Source organism: Girardinichthys multiradiatus, chromosome 19 (assembly GCF_021462225.1).
Source record: "Girardinichthys multiradiatus isolate DD_20200921_A chromosome 19, DD_fGirMul_XY1, whole genome shotgun sequence".
NCBI lineage: Eukaryota > Metazoa > Chordata > Actinopteri > Cyprinodontiformes > Goodeidae > Girardinichthys > Girardinichthys multiradiatus.
Window position 1 is genome coordinate 41200476 of NC_061811.1, and position 15648 is coordinate 41216123.

General features: G+C 39.3%; 1 protein-coding gene across 1 annotated transcript; it reads right to left on the reverse strand.

Moving 5' to 3' along the window:
- Nucleotides 1-5260: 5260 nt before the first annotated feature.
- Nucleotides 5261-6589, reverse strand: LOC124885090 (zinc finger BED domain-containing protein 5). The gene has a single exon (XM_047393286.1). The coding sequence runs from the start codon at nucleotides 6587-6589 to the stop codon at nucleotides 5261-5263; it is 1329 nt and encodes a 442-aa protein (XP_047249242.1).
- Between the last annotated feature and the right edge of the window lie 9059 nt (nucleotides 6590-15648).

Genomic DNA, 15648 nt, shown 5'->3' on the forward strand with positions numbered 1-15648 from the left:
GGTTTAAAGATTAAAAGAATACATAGGAGTAGAAAGGTACTGTTGAAGCCGTCTCTGCTTCCCCGGGTCCGTTCATTTGGGTACAGGTTTCAAAGAGTGAAATAAACACAAGTACCGTATTTTCCACACTATAAGGCGCACTTAAAAACCATTAATTTTCTCAAAAAATGACAGTGCGCCTTGTAATCCGGAGCGCCTTATATATGGATCAATTGGTTAATTGGTTGATCCATACTGGTTGTACACGGCGCTCTGTCAAAATGTTTCAGTACGACTGGTAAACTACAAAGCCGCAACGCTTGCAGCTTTACGGCTACGGGTGTCGCCGAAGTAATAGCGGTAAACACCTGTACTGTGCTTACTCCTAGTCCAACACCACTTGTGTGTGTATAACGACCCCAAAATTGCACCTTTCAAGAGACACGCTTACGATGCTGAGTTCAAACTCAAGGCTGTCAGCTACGCAGTCGAACATGGGAATAGAGCAGCAGCGAGAGAATTCAACAGTTAACGCTACTATATTGTGAATGTACTAACGTTTGATTTAGTGCATCAAACTGTTTCTTTTACGTGTTTACTGAATCAGGGAAAAGTTCCCTTTCACGTTTTAACTAACGTTTGATTTCAACTTCAACTTCATAGACTCCAATGCATTCCTAACGTGCGGTTGGCTCTATTCAATAGAATTCTATGTAGAGGAGACCTTACCATGAGAGTGAATGGAGTTATCAGAACGCTGGTTTGTAGTGTATTAATAAAGTTTGACTGACTGACTTATCTGACTGTTTTGTTGACATTCTCTTTAGCACAGCTCCATCTAGTGGATGCATAACGCAACCCCAGTCAAATGTTTGACTGCAGTAGCTTCTATTCTATGCGCCTTATAATGCGGTGCGCCCTATAAATGAAAACAGTTCTAAAATAGGCCATTCATTGAAGGTGCGCCTTATAATCCGGTGCGCCTTATAGTGCGGAAAATACGGTACAATCTACTTTATGTTCGCCTCTGCAGAGTGAGAGATGGAGACTCCAGCCAAGTATCTGCGAGCCCAACTCTGATCAACTCTTGCTTCCAGCTAGTTTTATTCAGTCTCCAGGGTGTGTTCAACATATACATATATCATGTCACACATGTATAACATAACATGACATAACATAACATAACAGTCCAAATAAGGAATACTTCCGATTGTAACATGCAACTCATCCTCCCCTGTTTTTGGCCTTCCTTGTCCTCTTCTAATTTATGACCTTGCACTCTCTATGCTCCTCACTCCCTCGGCCCTTTCTATGCTTCACACATTGCAGTTACAAACAAAGATAAGTCATATTACATACATATATATTTTATATTCTACAGTACACAAGGTGATTTCAGATTACTAAGAGATAAAATATTGGAACATTTATCAGCATTTGGATTGTAAAAGAGGGGTTCTAGTAATTTTTCTAATGTTTCTCCCCAACTCTCAAAATGTAAATAGGCCGAATTAAAGAAAATGATGTTTGTTCTTTTTTAAACACTATGTGGGAAAAAGTCCAGTTTGGAGACAAGCTTCTTATCTTAATTTCTGATTAAGTCAAACACTGCAGTTTTGTTTAGTTTGGGTATACCATAAAAATGTCAACGCGGACTTTTCTAATTTCCCATCGGGGATCAATAAAGTATCTTTGAATTTGAATTGAATTGAATTAAAATACTTCTTTGCATTTAACCTGAGCAGAGAAATTATGTAATACAGCTGCGATCAAATTGAGCAAAACAAAAAGAGAATTGTAACAATAACTCTCAGGATTATAGTTATTATTATAGAGTTACAGTACAAAGAATTAGCAAAAGGTTTCAGCATCAGTGAATTTGGATTCATTTAAGAGAAAACTGTTGCTGTGCTTCTAAATACTTTGAGATCTTTTTGGACTATGTGCACTGATTTTTATAAAAGGATCCTGAAGATTGTCATAACAACATTGATCAATTATAGCATTAAAAGATATGGCTGAGAAAACATATTCTGAAAAGAGATTGTTAAAAATTTCTTTGAATTCTTGAAGCTTCAAATTTGGCCATTTGTTTGTTGGAATGAATGTTTGTTTATATGTTGCATAAATCAATAATCCATGTTTAGAATAATGTTTCTAAATCCCAGATTAATTAAAACTTTGAGTTTTCAGGAGAGTTAAGAAGCAGCTTGTTTCTGAGGTAGGTGCATGTAAACAGTTTTGTAGTTTAAGGTTCACTAAGATGGGTTGGACAGAAGAAACTGTGGGTCCGCCCATAGGCTGTCCATCAAAGGTTAGTTCTGCCTGACTCCGCCCACCTACCAGGTTGGTTCATGCCTTTGTTGTCATGGTAACGCTCAGCACCTCCCTTCCTGAGTTTTAACACTGTTTAAGAGACAATAGAATCAAAATGCTTGTAGTGATTGTTGCCTTAATAACATGTTTTTTTGGATGTAGGATGACTTTTAGATTTATGTGTTTTACTATTAAAAGGTTAATGAAATAGTTTACACTAGTTTGAAGAATTAGTTTTACATACAGAGTCATTGGTGATTTATTAGATTGAAAGTTTTCCCTGGTACCATTAAACTAGCTGACAGTTCAAGATATGCAAAAGTAAGGAATATATTTTTGATAAAGAATCTGAGTCATGACTTTATACTTGGTGGGAATGATTTATTAGATTTGAATTTGTAGGGTTTATGCATCTGAATTACATTAGATGTCCATTAATCTAATACTCATCTTCATACAAGACAAATCAGGATGATATGTGACTAATTTCTAAGTGAGACATTGATGAACTGAATAATTAAAGTTTGTGTTTTGTTGTTAATGGAACTGAATTGCAGTTAAAAACATCTGGATTTTCTTTATGTTGCTTTCGTTAAATTCATAGAGACACATAGTTATGTCAGAATTCATTTCTTTGGTTCTATGTAATGTGATCTTGGTTACTAGAACATTTTTGTACAAACTTTTTGCTGGATTGTCGCATGGGTTGGACCCTGCGCCAGAAGAGAGGAATGTCAGAATAAAGTAACATGGGGTTCCAAAAGTTGTAGCACTCATGGGAAAAAGGGTAGCTCATACCTCCAGTGAGGACTTAGTGACAATGCGAGAGAGACGTTGGACTTTGTTTCTATAAATGGTGCATAGCTCCCTAAGACCACATTCTGAAAACCTCTCTGAAAGTATGCTGTTGATTCTTTTGTGAAATTTTACATCTCCACAGATTAGACCATTTTTGAAATTCTTTTTAGGTATTCTGAAACTATGAAATATTGACCTGTAATCAGACCTTCCTCAAACATCATGTCACATTTTTGATATTCAGAATATTTAGCTGATGGTCACTGCTTGTATATCAGGTGAAGTCAGAAAATCAATTCTTTTGATTTTGTTGGATGTTTTGATGAAGTTCATGTAGTTAAGCACTTAGGTTTGAGAATGGGACTTTGACTTGAAAATTAGACAAGTGTTGTGAAGGCTCTGTTCTCACTTATATAAGATTGAGACAAAGGACACAGGCAAATCTCAGTCCTTTTGAAGTGCTGTGTGGCAGGTCTCCTAATTTGGACATGGGGATATTGCCAAGATCATTTTTGTCCACATCTTTGTGTGAAGGTAGGATGTTGTTTTACTGTCAAAACCTGTCCACTGTGTTTTCTCAAGTTTCACAGATGGTGAAGGCTGCATTACCAGAAACAGCCACTACCACCCTCCAGTCCTTTATTCCTGGCGACTGGATTCTGCTCAGAGAATTTAGGAGAAAACACAGGAAGTCCAGGCGCTGGAATGGCCCATATCAGATCCTACTAGACACCCAGGAAAGCTCCAGCTCCTCCAGCTTCATCTGGCTTCCAGGACACAAGTCATCTTCCAACTGGATAATCCACGGCCTGAAAGGTGTGAGGACAGCGGACCACCACAAGACAAAGAACTGTAAGCTGATCACTGGCGAGTGATTGAACAGGTGGTTGAAGAACACTGTTCTTACAAGGGCACAATAATCCCTTGGGCAGTGCAACGTTATTTCAGAATCTACTTAAGGCCATCGCATTGCCTGAAAGTTAGAAATCATAAGGACCTTTTCCTCACTGCACACACATCACAGTGAGAGACACATAGAAAACCTACAGGGAAGACCTCTACACATTTGCACATAACCTTTCTCTGGATGATGGACTGGCGACGTCTGCAACAGAGAGACAGTCAAACATGCGCCATGATGCTTATTCTCCTTAATTTCTTAACATTTGGTGGCTACTTGGGGCTCCTTTGCCTGGACAGTGAGGATCAGCCAAATTCTTTCCTCCCACTTTGACAGCGAAACTGACTTTGAGGAGGAAATCTCGGATGCTTTTATCTAACTTTCATGGTTATTGCTTGATATCTATCATTATGGTATTATTACAAATTTGAATGTGTTCATTTCCACTGTTGTTTAGTTGGACTATGGAAGCCTAACTTCCAGCAAGTTAGAATTCCTGTTTCCAAATATATTTCTAGAGGAGCTTCCTACGACTGCCCACCTGTACCAGACTGGTGACAGGGCAGCTTGAAGCCACTCAGGAGAGTCAGCAGGATTTTTGTTTTTTTTTTTTTTTTTAAGTTGTGTTTATAATTTGTTTTCTTTGAAAAAAAAACTGTTTGCTTTCTGTACCAGAAGAAAGGACATTCAACTTCAAGGTCACGATGCAGCTATATGGAAGGTGGTCTGTTCTGATGCTAATGATTGGTATTGCAAGTATTTTTTATAACTCTTGTGTTCATTTTGGGAAAGGTACAGCAAAGACAATGTGTGGTTAATCCAGTGGTTCCCAAACTTTTTGTCCTGGGCCCCCCTTTGATTTATAGGTACATTTTGCTGCCCCCCAGCCCAGCACACATTGACCCTCCAACCAGACACACGTATTTTGTTTTCAAACTCTATTGCAATTTATTTTACAACTCAGTAAACTGCAGTAAATTACAGGTTGCAATAAAATAAACTAGAGTCATTCAAGTAACAAAACAACAAACCATTTTACCTTTTACAGTGTAAATATTTCAAATGTAAAAGTTTTTTACAGCACAACAATATTCAACATTGCTATTAACACGTTTTTCAAAAATTTGAAAAATTGGTGTAAAACACAAAAAACTCCCTGAGAGGAAAAATAAGGTTTCTTGTGAAAACGGCATCTTTCATATATTTTTAGTGACTGGTGTGAGCCTGCTTGTTGCTGCAGATCTTCTCAAATCTGGGTTGCAGATGTCAGATTGCCACTCGAAGTTCGTTTTCAATGTCCAGCTTTGATTTGTATTTTGTCTTGATTGAGGCCAAAGCAGAAAAACCTGTCTCACAAAGGTAGGATGTGGCAAAAGGGAGAAGTATGGCCAGGGCTCTCTTACCTAGCAGTAGATAATCTTTCTCCACTCCAGTCCAAAATGCAGCCAGTGTCTTTGACTTAAACTGTAGCCGCATTGTTGAATTAGAGGTGACATCAATGAACTGTTCCTCCTCTGATGTGCTGAAGTTTGTAGGTAGTTTTACACTGAAGGAATCACAGATCCAGTCATATTCTTTGGAATCCTGTACCAGGAAATATTTCAGGAAATGTTTCTGAAGGGCAGAGATGTGTGCTCGCATGCATGAGATCACTGTGTTCTGCAGCTTGTTGTCTTCAATGAATAATTTCAAGTTCTCAAATGAGTCCACGTTATCGTTTTTCAGTCGCTGCTGCCAAATCTCAAGTTTTCTGATGAACAATGTGATTTTATCTGCCACATGTGGGAGGTGTGTGTTTGTGCCCTGCATCTGCAAATTCAGTTCATTCACTTTTAAAAATATGTCACTGAGGTATGCAGGTTTAATTAGGAACTTGTTACAGGGACATTTGTGGGCAGGTCCACAGCCTTCTTCCTTCAAAAAGATGCGGATCTCATCTCGCAGATCAAAGACCGTGAACAACACCTTCCCATGTGACAACCATCGGGACTCGTTGTGAAACATCACGGCTTTGTGCTCAGAGTCCATTTCCTCACACAGTGCCGAAAAAATCCGGGCTTTGACAGGTCGTGTTTTGATGTAGTTGACTGTGGCGATGACATCGGTTATTACTTCATTAAGCTCGGAGCTTAGCTGTTTAGACGCCAGTGGTTCATGGTGTATCATGCAGTCTGTCCACTGCACATCAGGGGAGACGCGCTTGATGAGTGCTTGCAGCCCTCCTCGTTTCCCAGCCATAGCCTGCGCCCCGTCAGTGCAGATCCCCACACAGTCCTCCCATTTCAGATTGACCTCTTTCAAGTACGAGTCAATGATTTTAAACAGTTCCTCTGCAGTAGCTCTGTCGGGAACTTGTTTGCAGAAAAGCAACTCCTCCCTCATGTCATCTCCATCTATGAATCTGACGTAAGTTATCAGTAAGCAGTCTTTGTTACTGTCGGTGGCTTCATCCATCTGCAGAGCAAAGCGGCTGTCACGCACCTTGTCATTAAGTTGCTCCTCTATGTCCTTTGAAATGTCATTAATGCGCCGACCGATAGTATTATTAGACAGAGGAATGGCCCGTAGTTTGCTGGCTGCTGTGTCATCAATCATAGTCGAAACTATGTCCATAGCACAAGTATTAATTCCTCCGCAATTGTGTGCGGCTTTTTACACGTTGCCACCCGGTAAGCAACTTTATATGAGCTGAGTTGAGCGTTTGCCGGTACATTTGCAGCTTTAGTAAAGAGACATTGCTGGGCACGGCAGTTTACGAGTTTTTGTCGAAAAAAAATTAACTGCCTTATCTTTGTGCTCTGGATGTTTTTTCTCCAAGTGGCGTCTGAGCTTGTTAGGCTTCAAACTGTCACAAGCTAGCACTTTAAGACAGACAACACACTGCGGTCTCTCCTCATTACCCACCATTGTGCAGGTGAATCCCAAGGCAAGATATGATTTGTCATATTTTCTAACCTTTGGCTTTGAAGAAAGTTGTTTTGGAAGCAAATTTGGTGATTCTTCATCTTCTTTTTTACGTTTTTGTGGGAGTCCCACCAGAAACCTGTCCATTAGGCTAACAGTGTCCAAGCATTCTTTTTTTCAGTTATTTATACTGCGCCCCCCCTGCAATGATGCTGAGCCCCCCCTAGGGGGCGCGCCCCACACTTTGGGAACCTCTGGGTTAATCTGACTAATAATACTCATCAGCGGATTTGAAGAGAAATTCATCACTTTTCTGACTACTATGATCATGCTGATAATGTCTGGTGGCAACTAATGCATCAAACCGTTAGGAAGATGAGGAATGATAGTTGCTATGTTTGTTGTTTGATTCCACATGCTATTAATGATCAACCATTTTTGGTACCAGTTCCTATTGATACTGCTTATACTCTTTGCTACTTTCTTTCCAGATATCCAGTTGGTGGAGGTCATTTTTCCTTGTGTGAGGAATTATACTGTACGGGAAAGCAGAAATGTTAGTACATTTTCTAGTGAGACTAATTTAACGTGTGCGTCTACGGGAACTCTTTATAGAATTCGGGGTAATAGAAATCCGATTAAAGGTCCAGATATTTGTATTACACAGGAGGAAAGTAGACCTTATTTCCTTGGGAAGACAGTAGGTTGCGAAGCTATTATATCTGTTTTATGTGCTTTCATCAACAGACATAAATTTGAGTCATGTCCTATCAGAACTGATCCTTATACTATTTCATAATCTTTGGCTCCAGATCCCTTTGTGTTAACTCTCAATCTTACAGCCTTACCGGATGGAGGTAAGTTGTATGGCATGGCAGGTAAATTAACCAGGGTTTTTGTTACTTTTCCTTTATGAGATGGGTACTCATGTCCTCAAAACATGGGTTGGATGTGTGGAAATAGATTATATCTGTATCTGCCTGCTACTTGGTCTGGAGTATGTTATCTAGCTCACTTACTACCTACAGTCACAACTTATACTTCAATCAGCCTAAGCTATTAGAACGATGAGTTTGCAAACTAGAATGGCTTTGGATTATCTGTTAGCTGAGAGGGGTGATGGTTTTGAAGAATTTTCCTTTAGTTGTGATTATCTTGTAATCATAAGAAAGGAGTGTAATATAAATTATTTTATTAAGTGTTCCAAAGTGTGTGACCTTTGGGTTACCTTACTCCTCAGAACATCTGTGTTAGAGGAGGAAGCTGTAAAAGCCATTATAAGAAGTTTAATGGTTAAGGCCCATTTGTTAGGGTGATGCCTCAGGGAGAGTAGATGGTTGTTCCTAGGTAACCTTGTCACCTCTGAACCCGAGAAGGGTCTAGGGTCGTAAAACACAGACTCTTTGAAGTTGAGATAATACTGTCGTGTTCTGGTATAAATACTATGTGTAAATGTTGATCGGGGTTCTGTTTCACTGACTAACCTCAGTGACAGAGTCATTCAAACGCTGAATGCCTTTGAATAAAATTTATAAAGACAAAGTCCGGATTTTCTCTTGTTATGAGTCAACTTCTACCCACTTTGATAAAAAAATTCCACAACAACACATTTTTAAACGTGGAATTTTCTTAGTATTTTTGTTTAAAATACATAAACGTGGACTCCACTGTCCTGAAAACACAGAATTTCAGTATTACTTAATACTTAAGAGGACTCCGCTGTCCCCTAAACACGGAATTTTTAGTAGTACTTCTTAATACTTCAGAAGACTCTGCCGTCCTACTCGTACCTGTTAGGGCCTAGGATTCACAGGGTTTTATTTCACGCAATGACCCCCAGTCATTTGTCACACTTTTTTTAATCCAAACTCAACTCACCACTTTGTCTTCTCCTCTCTCTCGGAGTTCCGTCAGCCATCAGACCCCAGCGGGCGGGCCGAGATCCAGTCCCAGAAAGGGTCTGTGAGTCTCCCTGATGAAGACTGCAGTGCGCACGGTCTTTACTGGAGTCCACCTGGAATCCTCAGGCGTAATTGTAATCCGGCTCTCGAAGGAACAAATTAATGTCAGGTTTAACAACCTGAAATACTTATAACATCAGAAAAAGAAGAGAAAGACAAAGAATTAGTTACTTTCCTCGCTGCGAGGAGAACGGACAGGGATGTGCTTTTCAGTTACAAATCTCCTACCGCTCTGAAAACCATCTGTCCGTACCTCTCTTTTTATTATCTTTCAGGGGTCCCTAGTTACAAAACGTTGCTCTCTAAGGAAGGGAAAAACAGCTGCATTGTAAAGAGGTCATAAACACCATTATCTTGTAACAACACACTTCCACAGTCTCCCCATCTTAAGATCAGTGTGTCTTCTGTTCAGCACAATCAGCCATTATCTTTATGACCTCCTCAAATGTGACTGCTTCCTTCTCAGCTCCACCTTTGATCTTTGCCTGCAGACAAACTCATCACATCCTTTACTCACACAAACATCATGAAAGGTTATAAAATCAAATAGTCAAGTTAAAGAATAGGAGAATATACAAGATAAATCTATATCCAATTATTCCAACACCTACTGTCATCCAGATAAAACAGGTAGCACTATATGGATCATGTTTGTTTTTTATTTCTATAGTGCATCTACCACAATTCAGTTGGATTAGTTTTGTCAAAAACTCTAAAAGACACAGGTGGAGGTCCTTAATAATCACCTGGATAAATGACCATGTGACAACCAACTACAGTTTGTGAGACTGAAAGGTCCTGTGTCTAACTAGATGGTTGGCACTAAAGTAGCACATTACAGGACTGTTCTCTCACCATTCCTTTTCACTGTCCACTTTAGACTTCTAGGTACAGAGTCCTATGATCTGCAGAAATGCTTGGATGACTCAGCAGTCATTGGGTGGATCACAGATAGGCAAATTGCTTAGTATAGAGAACTGGTGGACTGCTTTGTGGCATAGTGTGGAAACAAATTCTTATTTTGAGGTTGAACAAAACATAGGAAATGATTGCAGTTTTTATGGGAAACAGGAATAGGTCAAACATCATCATGGGAGAAGAAGTGAAGGTGGTGGAGGAGTATAAATACCTCTGTATTCACTGGACTACAGGATGGAGATGCAGCTGTGAAGCCATCTACCAGAAGGAACAGAGCAGACTGTACTTCTTGAGGAAGCTTAGGTCCTTCTGTGTTTGCACCAAGATGCTGCACATCTTCTATAAGTCTTTTGTGGAGAGTGTGATCTCTTCTGCCATAATCTGCTGGGGTAGCAGCATCAGAGCTAGGAACTTTAAAAAGCTCAACAAGCTAATAAAGAAGGCTGGCTCTGTTCTGGCACTCCTCAAGAACCTCTGGAGATCACTCTGCAAAGAAGGATTCTTCATAAAATGGAGAACATCATGAAGAACCCTGAGCATCCTCTTCCTGAGACTGTCCTACAACAACAGGGTGTCTTCAGTCAGAGGCTTCTTCAGATCTGCTGTAAGACAGACCGCTACAGGAGATCCTTCCTGCCCACAGCCATCAGCATCTACAATGGCTCTTTGAAGAAACTCTCATAATGAGCTACACAACATTTAATTTCCCTTTGGGATCAATAAAGTATTTTTGAATTGAATTTCTAAAATGGATTGCATCCATTTCAAAAGCATCTGTTGCCTTGGCTACCTCGGTGCTGTTGCCTTGGTTACCTGTAGGCCGTTACAGCTGTTGAGGAAATGGCCTTGTTTGGCTAACAATAGCTATTAATCAAGTACCCCAGTGTATTAAACGGAAGGACTTGTGATTAAAAAGTTGGGGCACCACCTGAATATCAGGTTTTATTTTCGAAACACTTTCAGTCTATGCAACGTCTCTTTAAATTCAACTGGTATTTATTAAGGCAGAACCACAATTTTGAAATACTTGAGTCAATAAACTGGCCATCACTGAACTAGTAACTTTTAACTTAAACTACAAAACAAAAGGCAATCAGGTCAAACAAAATAATTCTCAATGCAGCGATATCACACCCAAGCAGGTGTGTGCATGTATATTCATATATGGGTGTGTGTTTGATCAAACTATACTATCTGAAAGACAAAATGATGGACAATGTTGGGTGTAGTAAAAGAAGATAAAGGAGGAAGACGCAGACAAAATTTAGAACAAACTTAATATGCATGTAACCAGCAGCGTTGCAATTAAATAAACAAAATTACTGAAGAAATAAATGTAACGATTACCATTCATTACAGCAGTGGAACTCTGATATGCTATACCCTACCTATGTGCTCTATGCCGTGGTGCGCATTATGGTCATTCAGCTTGTCATTGCAAACATCAACATCAAGCCTTTACTCGCTGAGGCAGAAAAACGCCCAACACAGACCACAAAAATGCTTTGGCTTAAAGTGTTGATGGTGCACTAAGTGTCTCACTATTTAAATCGGTTGCTTCACATATGAGCATAAGCAGCCCACATGTGTACACACAATAAAAACACTTTAATGACCTACTGAAGATCTTCTATACTTTTTGAAGAAGTGAGTTTTTCCTCTTACTCCTTGTTGTCAAGTAGTGATTCTTGGATCGGACCCCAGAATGCAGACAGGCAAATAAAAAAGGTTTTAATAAAAAATGAAAAACTCACAGCACACAGCATCTAACAGATGCATGAATGTAAGTAAGTAAAGTTTATTTATATAGCACCATTCACAGACACAAAGTCACAAAGCACTGTACAGGAAAATCACATTAAGATCTACATAAAAAGCACAATAAAATCCTGATATAAAAGCCTGGTGGAACAAATCAGTTTTCAATTGGTTTTTAAAAATCATTCAGGAGATTTTGGCCCTGTGACTGAAGGCTACAAAGAGCAGAGAGCTTAGTTAAAAGCTAACACAAATAGTCAGGAGCCTGGCCATTTAGAGTCCTGTAGAGGAGGGCAATAATTTTCAAACTTATTCTAAACTCAGCTGGGAGCCAGTGTATGGAGCATAAGACTGGGGTGACAATTTACAAGTTTCCGTCAGGAATCTGGCTGCTGAGTTCTGAATGGCTTGGAATGAAGTTGAAGATCTGTCCAGACAGACAAACAGGACATTACAATAGTCTAAATGGGATGACACAAATGCATGAATAATGTTTTTTGGATCTGCTTAGAAAACTATGGCACGTATTTTAGAGATGTTTTTCAAATGAAAGAAACAAAAACAAGAAATTGATCGGATGTGTGAATCAAAGTCTAAAAGAGTGTCAAATGTAACATATAGGTTTCTTACTGTAGATTTGGTTGCTGGGCTAAAAGAAGCGACAGTGTGATTGCTTTTATAGCATGCAGGTGGCTAGGAGCAATTATCAAGGTTTCTGTCTTATTGGTATTTAAGACCAGATAATGAAGTGTAAAAACAACAAATCATGCAAAACAAACAGCTGGATAGATGTAGAGGCACAGCCAAACTGAAGCGCCATCTTAAAAATATGAAATACCTTCCGCAACCATAAACATTGATAGGCTCGGCATGACAACAATCGAAGACATGGACAGGCTTGGCATAAGCAAATGGTATGTATCCGCAGGGAGTAAACAGAACAACAGAGTATATAAAGAGCATGGCACTGGTGAAAACAAGGAGATGTATTAGCATGACCAATTGAAGCGGCTTATGAAGGCAGTGGCTGAGAGTGCAAACAACTGAAAGGAACTGAACAGAGAAACAAAGGCAATGAAACCACAAGATAAATCTAAATAAACAAAACAATCAAAACTAAAATAAAACAAACAAAAACGCAATGAACTAAAGCACCACCTGGAAAACATGCAATCACGAGCAAAATCCAAAACAAAACCCAAAAACAAACTAGAACTGCAAGCAGTTATGATCGGGTTCCGTACCCGGCCCTGCCCCTTCCAGCACGTGACATCACACGAGGCAACTGTGGTTCAGTAGGAAGAGTAGTCGTCTTGCAGTCAGAAGGTTGTGGGTTTGATTCCAGCTTCCTCCTGCTATATGTCGATGTGCCCCTGGGCAAGGCACTTAACCTCAAGTTGCCTACTGATCTGCGTATCGGTGTATGAATGTGTGAGCATTAGTGAGTGCGATCGAGTGAATGTGGCTCTAGTGTAAAGCGCTTTGAGTGGTCTGTATGACTGCAAAGGCACTATATAAGTTCAACCCATTTACCATTTACCCGCACTGTCAACCCAGCAAGTGACGACCATTTCAAACAGACCCATTTTCCATAGGTTAGAACTTGAAACATGTGTGGATTAATTCTGAAACAGAATGTAATACACACTATAGAGTCTTAATACTAATTTGTGGGCTTCGAACCACCAACCACAGGCCAATCTCTTAACCACAAGTCCATCGAAGACATACGGAATCAATGGGAAGATCAGAGGTAGAATGTTGTACGGCTGTACTTTTAAGGAAGTAATAATGGCCAAAATTGAAAAATTCACATAAAATGCAAATTTTGTCAGAAAAGTCTCAAAATATTCACCAAGAACATCTTTAATATGAAGAATATGCATGGATTTGATCAGTCACCAAACTTTAATTTTTTCATCTGAATTAATGTATAATTGCCATTACTGATTAGCATATGTCTTTATAAATTAACTGTAGCGAAGTGGGCAGTCCAAATTGAACAATGTTTACTGGGGATTATATGCATGGTCTACCTAAGTAGTTTGCAAAATTCCATGGCTTTTGGCTTAACAGACATGGAGATACAGCCGCTAGCTTTATTACCAAATGTCATATCTTGTAGTTACACACTTTGAGATAGAACTTTAGCTAAAATATGAACTGTTCAGGATTATGCACAGAACATGTCCAGAAGGTTTGAGCTCACGAGGTAGGATTTTTGAGCAATTCTATAGTAAGCGAAATGTCTTAAATTGAAAATTAGCCAAAATTGGCCAATCATTACCAGATTGATAACATAGGTGGTATCCTGAAGGAATGTACCAAATTTTATGAAAATCCATTCAGCCATTTTGGCTATATAAATTTATCTTGCTTATAGCGCCCCCTAGGCTTGGATCCCTCTAAAAATGAGTACATACCTTCAGTATGTCCTTATGCACTACTAACTTAATCTATGTTGAAGTTGGACCAAAAAGCCAAGTTTCGCTTTGATATGCCTCGGTCCTAAGAAAGAGTTAACGAAAATAGGTTTTGCATATTACAGAGCATTGTTGCTAATTAGCCTAACTCTACGATTTTTGTCATTTAGATTTAGAATGACTCAAAGAACATCTAGAGATAGAGATTTGATCTCCGCAAGCATCTATTTCAGTGAAAATCACCGAAACGCATTTTCTGTTATAACAGCACCATCTAGTGGTGAAACCTGGAAATGTTTTTTATGTTCCTAGGTATTACAATTTGGCATATGATGTGTGATTTCCCTGACAAAATCTTTCAAATTCACTGAGTTCAAAGGTCAAATGTGAGATAGCATATAGGCCACGTCCACCTCTTAATCATATGTATAAAATATGTCCTTAGGCCAAGGTCTTGAGCATATGTACCAAGTTGCGTGTCAATCCATCAATCCGTTATGCAGATATAAACTTTTGGTGCCTATAGCGCCCCTTATGATTGAATGTGTATCAAACTAAATGTATAGGCACAATAACTAACTCATCCTCTATCAGGATCTCTAATCTTGTTTGGAAATCATGAAATATGGTAGATATATAGTCAATTAACTTTTGTGCTAGCTTGTGATTACAGTTTGTCCACACGTAGCTTTAACAACATTCGAACATTTGAGAATGATTTTATACCATTTTGTTCTGCTAACTCTGTAGATGGAATTTACAGAGTTTCACCTTGATTGAGCTTAAAATGTAGGAGAAATGATTGAAAATACATTTTTGCCTTTCTCGCAACGTAGCAAATAATCTAGTTAGGCGAAAGTGAGCGGGGCCAATTACAAAGTGATGCAGAATCATCTAAGGAAGAAGGGGATACAAAGCTTAGTATGGGACGTACAGTTTGGAAGTTATAAGCCCAAACGCGTTGTCATACGTAATGGCACCCCCTAGTTAATAGGGTGTCTGAATTTTTTTTTCTGAGTAGTGGTTGCCCATCACTACTAGGCTGCTAAGTCAGTTTTTCCCCAACATTTTCTGGTCCTTGTGCCCAACGACTTTTAGTGGAGTATAATAATAATAAAAATAATAATGAAAAAACAAAGCCAAAAAAAAAACAAGGGTTACCTGCTCCGCCCTCCATAGTCTTGCATGGCCTTCGCTCGCAAAAACAATAGGCTTCCCTCTTCCACTTGGAGCAGGCGAACAGCCAGGCCTTGCATGGCCTTTGGTCATTCATGCGGGCTTGGAACCCTAATAATGAAAAAATGAGAGCTAAAACAATAGGGTTCCCAGCTCCGCTGGGACCCAACGAACGGCCATGCCTTGTATGGCCTTTATTCGCTCCCGCCGGCTTGGAACACTAATCATGATACTTGTTACATAACTTTTTCTACAACCTTTCTGAATAAATGATGCTTACTAGCCATCACCTTCCCTCCTCATGTCTCATTTATGCCACATCTTCTCATTCAATTTAATGGAGAAGTGTGTTTAAACAATTGGCTGGTTGTAGGGCGGCAACTAAAGATCATTTGCTAATAGATAACTCTGTCAACTATTTTTCCAATTAATAATCGGATGGCGAAAAGTGCTTAAGAGGAGTTTTTTTTGTCCTTTAAATTATGTTCTTTGAGGAGTTCTGGATACAGAAAAT